The sequence below is a fragment of the Aptenodytes forsteri genome, unplaced genomic scaffold (genome assembly GCF_000699145.1).
Source record: "Aptenodytes forsteri isolate BGI_AS27 unplaced genomic scaffold, ASM69914v1 Scaffold112, whole genome shotgun sequence".
Classification (NCBI taxonomy): domain Eukaryota; kingdom Metazoa; phylum Chordata; class Aves; order Sphenisciformes; family Spheniscidae; genus Aptenodytes; species Aptenodytes forsteri.
The window spans coordinates 340183-351118 of NW_008794883.1; the positions used below are offsets into that span (position 1 = coordinate 340183).

General features: G+C 41.8%; 1 protein-coding gene across 1 annotated transcript in view; it reads left to right on the plus strand.

Annotated features, from left to right (window-relative positions):
• Positions 1-10936, plus strand: part of NPEPL1 (aminopeptidase-like 1) — an 18393-nt gene that overhangs the window by 2340 nt on the left and 5117 nt on the right. The window contains exons 3-10 of the mRNA XM_009274749.1: positions 23-92; positions 774-959; positions 2133-2303; positions 5005-5094; positions 5789-5870; positions 6069-6211; positions 6766-6843; positions 10475-10575. Of these exons, the coding sequence (XP_009273024.1) occupies positions 23-92; positions 774-959; positions 2133-2303; positions 5005-5094; positions 5789-5870; positions 6069-6211; positions 6766-6843; positions 10475-10575 (921 nt within the window). The remainder of the gene's footprint in view (positions 1-22; positions 93-773; positions 960-2132; positions 2304-5004; positions 5095-5788; positions 5871-6068; positions 6212-6765; positions 6844-10474; positions 10576-10936) is intronic.

Consider the following 10936-nt stretch of genomic DNA (forward strand, 5'->3'; position numbering starts at 1 on the left):
CCTCCCCCGCCGGCGGGCGAAGCACCGCGGCTTCGCTCCCACAGCCCTTGTGCCCGCCCCGGCGGGCGGAAAGCGCTTTGCCTCCCTCCGAGGTGACACGGGGGTGTCTGCACTTAACGTCGTTACCGAAACGCGCCCGCGCAGGTGCCAGATGGCCGGCGGGAGGCTGAGCCTCGCTCCCTGCACGGGGGGAACTCTGGAGGGGGCAGCGCTTCCCCCTCCCCTGCTTTCAGCTACTGCGGCGGGGTGTGCGGGCCCGGTTTTATTTAGGTGGTCTTGATGGCTTGTGGTAAAATGGTAAATGTTTTGCATCGCGGCTTTTAGGTCGCTAGAGGTTTGGCAGCGTTTTTTGCTGGACTCCCCGGTCTCTTATGACAATATTTAGCCTTCTTTTTTGTTTGTTTGTTTTTAATAAAACTGCTACGTGAAACAATAACTCAGGACTAGGAAATGAGTCCATCACTAGGAAAACTGTCTCAACTTAAAAAAGCTATGAAGCAGCCTTTCCACTACATGGTGTGTTTTTAAATTGTCATTCGTATGGCTTAAAAGAGATGCTTGTAATGGAAAGCGCATTTGTATTTTCTGGTTAATAAACAGGTTCGTCGTATTTCGTGTTTCTTTTCACTCTAGAGGTTATTGCATTTAAAAGTGCGCACACAATTTCTTTGCATCCAATGCCTAAAATCCTGTAATTAAAGAGTGCCTAAATATAGTGGGAATGAGATGGAAAGAAAAGTCTGATACAGTTCTTTAAATTCTTTTCTCCCCAGGTCTGGCAATCCGCTTTAGGCACTCTGAATCCAAACCCCACCGACAGCTGTCCTCTCTACCTGAATTACGCCACTGTGGCTGCTTTGCCTTCCAGGGTCAGCCGACACAATAGTCCATCTGCAGCTCAGTTCATCACCCGCCTGGTTAGAAATTGCCTTCCAGGAGGTGTCAACAGATGTATTGTTGTAAGTGGCTGTTTGAAAATGCTTCTGGTGAAATGTCTAGTCGAGTATTTTCTTGACTTCTCAGGATCTTAGCTGTATCCAAGGAGACTGGAGGTGGGCAAGTTTTACCGATACAGTTATACTGACATTTGTAAGTGGTTTTGCACTGATGCGTAAACAAGATCTAACTGTAGTAGCCTATGCATGCTCAAGCAGCTGGAGGGAATTAAGGTTGGATATGTATGGAATGTCTTCAATGAGGAATATCCATGCAAAGGGAACTGGTAGTGGCTTTTTGTGAACTAGGATTTATGACATTAGCACATGCTTTAGAAGATTGACGTAGCCTGCATGCAGGGTGCTACGTCTATATTGCATAACCCATTTAAGGTGCCTTGTTCGTGTTATTCAGTGCGTTTTAAAAGTCTTAATGCAAACTAATGCTCCAGTGTGAGGAGCAGGACAAGCTCTTGGGACTGCTTTGGTCATCTTCTCTATGAGCCTGATGAATTTGTTATTTGTTTCTGTGGCTTCTCCAGATTAATTCAGATTTCTAGGTTGTTAGAGAAGACTCACATAGTCAAGTGTCAGTAACAAAATCTAATTATACTCTTCACTTGGAAAACTTACTTGCAAGAGTAATAACTCTACTTAATTTTTCTCCCTTATAGGTAACTTTGAAAATGTTTAGCTAAAACTGCTTTCCATTGGTAATTTCTGTAATGAACTTCAGAAAAATATTCTACATGTTAAAAAGCTTTTGGGTTAATATTAGCCACATTCTCATATCATTTCTCTCTCTGTTTCATTTGTTTTGAACACATATTGATGGTTCCCATGCTTTTTTGGTCTTGATCTGTAGGCTAAGCTGTGTTAATTGCACTAGTATAATTAAAGCAGTCCAGCTCCCTTACAAGGATGTCCCAATTCCCACACAGTCAAGTCCAGCAGTGTAATTCGTTTCCGTATGGGAAATGAACTGAACCAGTTCAATGTAGTACTGTTTCGTACTGCCACTCCATCCGTGCAAAACATGATGTATGAGTATGTCTTGATTCAGACATCAGTTATTCCCCCCCCCCTTTTTTTTTTCCCCCCCTCTTCACCAGTATCACAGGTAACAGATCCTTTTAAACATAGTCTTTCACATCCCTAATGTTGTCTGACTTGATTGTCTTCTGGCTGGTGTTTCAGATGGTCTGCGAGCGGTCTGAAGTCTTTGCTTCTGCTTGTGCATTGGCCAGGGCTTTCCCGTTGTTCACACATCGGTCCAGTGCATCGAGACGCACAGAGAAGAAAACGGTAGCGGTAGAGTTTTTCCTGGTTGGACAAAACAATGGACCGATAGAAGTGGCAACACTAAAAGTAAGATTTTGGTTTTTTCCGTCATCAGTTTTTTCCATTATTCCCTGAAATATTTTTTTTTTTTTTCTTCAATTTGTTGCATGCACAAATACATCTGTCTCAGGCTACATATGGAATAGGTGTTGTATCTAAAGTAATAAATTATCCTAGGTCAAAGTTCCTCGAAATTGATCAGTTCACAGCACCTGTGAGTAGAAATATTGAACATATTACTGCAGCAAAGGCTGAAGATGTTATTCAGAATTTAGATTTCAGGGTGGAAAACGCCAAACAAGTAGCACAAAGAAAATGTCTCTTTTCTCATGTCTATCATAGATGCAAATAGTGTATTTTTAGCCTTTAATGTTACATTGCCTTCGGTGTGTGGGCTTCTCACTTTCTTTTACCCGGGCAAAAACTGTATGTGGCTGTGCAGGTGAATATTACAGTGAAGTCGCTAAAAGTTGCTTGTTTTGGGATCACATATGGCCTCTGATATTTCTATCTGATGTACCTCTTTGGCTGAGTTTTTCTAGCAGAACTGTAGCCAGAAACAAGACCCCAAGAAATGATACAGCCTGGAGATGAGCTATATGTAACAGTTAAATACATCTAAGTCATCTTTCAGTAGCAGATAATCAAAGACTGTTTCCCTTGCGCCTGACTATTACAGAGAGGAAACTCCGCATCAGGTAACTTCTAGTATGCTAGGTCATTCCTCTTCAAGATCCTAACTTAAAAGCTATTCCAAGGTTTGCACTTAAGCTGTTAGGCAACTTCCCGTTCAGTGCTCCAGGTTCTGTGCTTCAGTACAGATGGACACTCACTTAGCTGATCAGTCAGTGAGGTTATACATATAATATACATGAAGTTATATTATTTTATCCCTTAAAATACAAATTTTGGCAGTGGATTTGACAAAGGATACAGTGTTGCTGCATCTGAAATTCACAGAATTGCAGCTTTAGGGTATTCTTTTTTTTTCTTTCAGTATCTTTTCCTCCATACTTTGTCCTTACTCTATGAACTGATTTGGCCACAGCAAATGATGCCAGACCAGTTTTCAGGAAAGTGACAAAGGCAGACGTGCTATGAGTACAACTGTTGATCACTCAATTTTTCCATGCCCCAAATCAGAAAAAACGTAACTGGTGTCAAAAATAGTTCCTTCAGATAGGTAGATTCCAAGCCACTTGGGTTATTTATAACTAAAAAACAAAGCTGAAATTATTTCTACCTCCTGTTCTTCCCCTTGATGTCAATGCCAAAACTATTACTGGCTTCCTCCAAGCTACGTTTTCACCCCTTAAATTCAACCAGCACCAGACAGCTAATGTAGAGCATGGAAAAGGCAAGTGGTAGGATTTTTTTTAGCTAAACCTCTCTCTTGGCATGTTGCTGCATTTTGCACTTACTGCATTGTCCAGGATATTTTATGGTGAGGACTAGCAGGGATTGTCACAGTTTTACAAGGCACTTATTAAAGGCTGCCATTATTCAGGTTCTCTTGGGTACCCTGGAAGCCAAACCCAGGCACAGCTTATTTTTGTAAGTCCTATTGTTTCCCTCGGACTTGACCTTTGGGTTAGAGCACCTCCATTTACCTGTGTGGCCCTAACGGTGAATCACTTCAAACCTAGCTTGGCTCCTGAGGAGGTCCTTATCCCTTTAGGGGAAGTAAAGCAATCAAAAGTAATTGTAGGGAATCGGGCACCATTCCAAAGCAAGCCAAGGTTTATGAGTCTGCTGGGATACGGAATGTAGAGAGTCCTTAGGCCAGTCTGGCCAAGCCAAACTTCAGATACCTCAGCACGAATAACTAACCAAGACATCAGATTCCTTTGAAACCCATCTTGACTCACCCTTCTGCTGTGTGTGGTCTTCAGTGTAGTGCGGCTACTGGAAAGCTTGAACAAAGTTTCCTTCCACCTAGTCTTCTTGTTTCAAGTTGTTGATTCACAGGAGTTAAAAGTTGAAGCTTAGTGTTGAAGCTTAGTGTCTGGTGCCCCCATTGTCCTTTTGGCTAGGAGGATCCTTCTTTAAGGAAAGGTATGCCTCGGTATGCTCACTGTGGACCATTTTGATTCTGCCCACTCTTGCTTAGATAAGTTTTTACTCAGCGCAGGTGAGAGTCAGTCCATTTTGCCATAGGAATGAGGAAACAGACGCATGCATGTTTTACACAAATATGAAATATTCCACATTCCCCATGGGCCTGCCGTTCAGGATGTCTTATGGTAGTAATCTTTATTGCGCTCAGCCACTCTGCCTGCCATATATAAACTCTGCGGTTTCCCATGTTGTAGATTATGTAATCTCTGCAGGTTTCCAGCCCAAGCAGCCTACAAGCTCGTTGTGACTTCCTGAATTTGCTTCCTTTTATCTTTCTTCCCTCCACCTCACATTGCCTTCTTAGTCTGCCTTTGATAACGCAGGCGGCTACTAATTTTGCAATATCAATTCACTGTGGGAAGGAATACAGTTGCTTAGAAATTAGAGCACAGGGAAAAATAACTTAAGCTTAACGCACAAAAAAATAATGGTTAGCTTGGTTGACATTATTTAATACTGTACAACTGCCTGTGATCGGTTGCAGTTAAGCATTAATGTGCTCCAGAGGAACCACACATCTGGTGTAGGCTGTATAGGACTAAATGCAAAGCTATGCAGAAAACCAGCCAAACCAAGGCTGGTTCTCAGGTGTCCTCACTTCTTTTCATAGTGTCTGGCAAGTGCTACAGAAGGAGTCAGGCTGGCTGCTCGAATTGTGGACACCCCATGCAATGAGATGAACACAGATAACTTCCTGGAGGTAGGTAATAAACCTGATGAGTAAAAGTTACTAATTGTAAGTCTAGACTACAGTAATCAAAAACTAATGTTGCTATCTCTTAGCAAAACCTGTATGTCAGCTAGTGGGAAGCACATCAAAGAACCTGTCCAAGGATGCTGAGGCTACTTCTTTGGCCTTTAGTATTTCGTAGAACTTTGCTAAGTTGGAAGGAGGCAGAGTGTACAACTTGGGGTAAGGCACCGGGAGTCAGAAGACGTGAGTTCTTGATTCGGTCATGACACTGGCTTCTTTGCCAGTGCTAGTGTTGTCTTAAGCCTGATGGTGATAAGAGTTTCTGAAATTATGGGACAGAAGTTGACATGTTTCCAAATGAGTTTCATCATAAAGATCTGGAAAGCTGCTGAGAATGAAAGTATTCCTGTCCTATTGCATGATCCAATAGAGTGAACAGCTGGCATTTACCTCTGAAGATTTCTTTCATTGGCGGAGCTTAAAGGTCAAATTTGTATTTCATGCCATAGTAAGTCAAGCATGTCTCAGTGGAATTAGGCCATTGGAAAACCAGCACCACTCCCAAAATTGTGAATGTTTGTATGTGTATGCATGCAAAAATCACACAAAACCCTTAAGTGGGTACCCATATGTGTGGAAAGACACAAACGTGTCCTTCTGATGACTGACTGACAATGTCCTTTTTCTTTTAATGATTAAGGAAATCAAAAAAGTTGGCAAGGATCTTGGGATTACTCCTACCATTATTCGAGATGAGGAGCTGAAAGAGAGAGGCTTTGGAGGTATATCTTGTTGAAAATTCAGCTTTTTTCCTAGCAGTTAATTGGAATGTTTTGCCATCTCCATTGTAATGTTTTACTTGCACATTTCTGAAACAGTTTTATTGCCCATAGTATTCCAAGATGTTTTACAGAAAATAGCCACAGGTTGCTCCCCACAGTCTTTCTTCCCCACAAGTGGTTTAATTCTCTGTTTTCCAGGTATCTACGGAGTTGGCAAGGCAGCCCTGCATCCTCCAGCCCTAGCAGTTCTCAGTCACACTCCAGATGGTGCTACACAGACCATTGCATGGGTGGGCAAAGGTATTGTGTATGACACTGGAGGACTCAGCATTAAGGGAAAGGTACATAAACACTTGTTCTTCTGCTGGCTTTGCTTACAGTGTTGTTTTCTGATGGAAATAATTCAGTTAATGTCTGTATGAAACCAAAGAATATTTACTTGAGTAAACACTTGACCTACTGTCATCCATATGGACACAAACTACCAGGGGAGAAGACCAAATAGGATTCAAGGAACACTTTACAGAGCAGCTAAATAGCTATCTGATATTTTGTCCTTTAAGTATTGCCCACTGCTAGGAGAAAGCTAGAAACAAAGATGTTTAATTTCTGATTTTGGAGACAGATCCAAAACCCATTTCAGTTGGCCTCAGTGTGAATCTTGTAAACAACCTTTTTCTTTTTTCTTTTCTAACAAATTAGCAGCAGAGGTTTTGTATTTTCCAGTTCTAAGGAAGATCCACCAATAAGCGGATGCCTGTGTTCTGTGTTTCTGTTACGGCTGAGCACTGTCAAGACCAGAGTTACAGAAGCATCAGAAATACTAGTTTTAGCAGGCATTACTGTGAAATTCTCTTTTAAAGAAAAAAAAAATTCTATGGTTCTGTTTAAACAGACTACTATGCCTGGAATGAAACGAGACTGTGGTGGAGCAGCTGCTATTTTGGGTGCCTTCAAAGCCACTGTAAAGCAAGTAAGTAAAATGTGTTAATTGATATCATGTAGCCCAGTATTGCCAGGGAGCAATCTGGCTTTTGGATATATTCCCAGATATGGGGGCCAGTCTAATCCCGAAGTTCTGACCTGGCACTGCTGTTAGTGATCTTGAGCTGCTCTTCCTGCTATTTCAGGAAAATCTTTCAAATCTTTACCGGGATCTTGAGACTTGTGAGAAATTCCTTGAGTGCTAATTTTTTTTTAAGAGTCCTTCTTGAATTTCAGGGTTTGTTCTGTGGATTGAGTGGTTTCTAGTTCCTTGAATCAGATTTATGCTTGAGTTATCCATTGCTGACTTTGTTTAAGCTGTGGGATTTGGGGCAGCTGTCGTCCCCTTGGCAAAAAAGGGGATGAGTGACTCTGGGATACGAAGTCTGTCCATATTCCGAATACTGTGCCAGTTCTAATATTAACCTACTGGGGAAGTGGCAGCTCTGGTCTCATCAGGAGCTGCTTGTTGGTTTGCTCCTGTGGTCAGAAAGTAGTAGGGGAGCTGAGAGGAAGCCAGGTATTGAAATATGAAGAATTAAAAAAATGCATATTGCGCTTTAACAATATGAACTGGGGAAAAGAAGTGGCTGCTGCCAATAAAACTCTGCCCTCTCCACAAATCCAGTGACTGAGTCTTGCTGACAGAGCAGCTATTGCCTCCAAGGAGTATCCAAAGTTCAAAGAACATTTACTGCTGCAGATTAATGCATAGATCTGACGGAAGCTTTGTCCAGGGGATGATCAGTGCCAAATTCCCATTTCTCAACAGTTTAGCTCTGTGCCTTGGCCCTAGCAGCATGTTTGATGTGGAAAGATTGTAAACTTCGCAGTTATCTGTGGAGACTTAAAATTGAAAACAGATTTGTGAGCTGCATCTTAGGCAAAACGGCTAGCTTTCCATAACTAAGTCCTTCAGAAAGTTAGATCACGCGTTTGCAAAGGGCAAGAGCTAGAACTTAAACAATGCTTTGGGAGAGTCTGGGAAAGCCATGGATATTGCTACCTTTTTTTGGTGATTCAGTCCTTGTTTCTGAAGTAGTTTTGTGTGTAATTATCTGCACTGAGAGAAGTTGCATTCACAATCACAGTAGGTGTGAACGTAAGTGATCTGTCATTCCATACGCAATTATTGTAACAATGAATAAACTGCAGTAATACAGTTGTCCAAACGTAGGCTGTCACACCTCACAAGAAATCTGTGCCTTTATATTTAAAAACAAAAGAATGATCTCACTGCTTAATTTTACAACCTCATGTAGGAAGACCTATTAATGAAATCCCTACAGAAAATGTATTCAGATAGGCAGTGGAAAGAATTTGTCGTTACTGTTTCAAGACTTTTTTTGTGTTTTTTTTAAATGCTCTTAAGAATACTATAAAGCTGGAAGGGGTTTAAATTAGCTATGCTTTGTCACAGAGACTGAAGTTGGAAACGTGTGTTGGATAGAAAGCTCCGTGGGAAGAGGGGCAGAGGTTATTACCCATCTTCAGAAAATATCTGCCTACATGCTGTTCAACAATTTTACAATGTGATTTAAAAAGGCTTTGGATAGCAAAATTAAGCAAGAGATTTTTCCTAGAAAGATGTATTTCATCCGTTGTGAGCTTTCCAACACAAGGGAGAAGAGAAAAAAATTCACTTAAATTGTTGAAATCCTTGATCCTGCATGTCAAAATAGTGAATCCTGCTTTTGAAGAGCTACAGACGGAATGAGATTCAGGAAAAGGCAACTGATACTGGAAGCGGGTTTGCACTTTTTGACAGTAGATGAACCGCATCTCCCACTTGGAGGAGGAAAATTTGGTACAGTCCGGTGAGAGATTGTGAACAGAGTGGGGTTCTTGCTGCACAGACCGTTTTGGAAGAGCAAAGGGTCATAGATGGAAGGTTCTCTCATCAACAGTGCTGCTTGCCCACTGGCTGGACTAGAAACTGCAAAGTTACTTTATGGCTTCTAGATGCTGCCCGTTATTTTGAAAGGTTTTGATTGATGCATTTGCCCTTTAGACTTCAGAACATGAGCTGATTCAGCAGGTCCAGATTTCTTCAGGTGTGGACTTCTATCAAGAGATTAACAGTAAAACTGACCCTGGTTTCCCTAGGAATTTGATGTTTTTAAGGCTAGCTATCCCAGTTGAGGAGGAGCTATGTTTTTATCTGTTAAATGCTGCTGTCTCCCTTTCTGGTCCTAGGATCCCTCCACACAATACAGCCATTGTATAAATAACGAAATCATCATATATTTTAAAATATCATCCATAACCATATAAGCACTTGATTTTAAACCAGAGTAAACCAGAATGGGATATGCCAGAAGAGAGGAGGCTAAGGGAAAAAAGAAAGAGTTTGAAAATGCTGTGTGCCTCCCAGCAGGAATGATACATTAAAAAAAACAACAAACACCCACCCCCCAAAAAAACCCCCAAACAACCACAATTCATCTTAGCCTTGGATATTTTTGGTTTTACATGGAAAGAGAGAGGATAGATCCTGGTAGCGTATATCTGACCTGTGGTGCAGGTTGGATGCTGAAGGGCAGCTGGGAGATCCACTGAGACATGGAGTACCACCACGTTCCAGGATTGCCACGATCAAAGTTACTTTCCAACAAAATTCTCAGAGATGGAATCTGTTCACCTGGGGTTGGTTTTTTAGGGAAAGTATACAGTTCACAAATGGCTGCATATTAGCATTTATTATTTCCATCATTTTCCACTATTACTGTAGGCTCTTCCCCAGTGTGGCAGAAATTATGGGAAGGAGCTCAGTTTCTCAAATGGCCCCAGTTGTATCTTTGTTGTTACTGGAGACTAAATAAAAGCAGTGGAAAATACAGGGTTTGGAAAATAATCCCAAGCATCCTGACTGGCTGTGTAATGTCCTTGCACAAGCCTTTGTAATTGTCATGTTGAAAGCATCCGTTGCTTGGATCTTTCCTTTGTGGCTACTAAAGGTGAAGGAGTTGCACGGTCTGGATGTGGTGTTTGTGATCTCTGTTGTGAGCCTGTGTTAGAGTTGTATTAAAATTAGATGAGCGAAGTGTCGCATCTTTAGAGATATATTCTGCTGATTTTCATACAGGGGTACTGTAGTTTAGTGACTTAGGGTTTGGTTTTGGTGAGCCTGGCAGTTTCCTGGTGAGCTCAGTGGGCTTTGGAGTTGTGCTTGTGAAGATCTTACTGGAGCTGGCTGTAAAGAGCTGAACGTGCTCTTCCCAGGGAATCTGCTTTGACTAAACATAACCCCCTCCAGTTACATCTGCACACTGCATATAAAAGAAGTTTTAATTCGGATACCTTGCCGCTGAGAGAAGACTGTACTGATCACTGCTTAATTGACAAGGGCTTTCTAGATCCCTTCCCCGTTTGTCTGTCACATGCATATAGGCTTTTTATTCACTCTCCACTGAGAACTCTAAAAATCAGTGTTAGATGTTACCTCCTCGCCCGCTTTCTATAGCTCTTGGCCTTAGCTTCAAGATATAAGACATTCCTCGCAGATTTGCCATGTAATTAGTGGCATTGCTGTCAAGAAGTCGTAATCCCTCACTGATTTCAGTCCTAAAAAATTAGCTTGATGTGAATCAAAAGCCATTTCTCTCCTATTGTTGTTACAGGGTTTTAAAGACAATCTTCATGCTGTTTTTTGTTTGGCCGAGAATGCAGTCGGACCACGTGCAACAAGACCTGATGACATTCATGTTCTTTACTCTGGAAAGTAAGATTGTATCTATCCTTTTCACAAAAACATTGAGAGGAAACATCTTTGGTTCTATTTATCTGAGTACCATGCAGGTTGTGAACCTGTCCCTCATCAGCTTCCCTAAATATTGATATTAGTATTTCAGACAGCCCTAGTAGCGAGTTTTAAGTGTGCTTAGAGTTTCCTGTTGGGTATTGTCAGGGTTTAACCCCAGCCGGCAGCTAAGTCCCACCCAGCCGCTCGCTCACTCCCCCCCGGTGGGATGGGGGAGAGAATCGGAAGAGTAAAAGTGAGAAAACTCGTGGGTTAAGATAAAGACAGTTTAATAGGGAAAGCAAAAGCCGCGCATGCAAGCAAAGCAAAACAAGGAATTCAT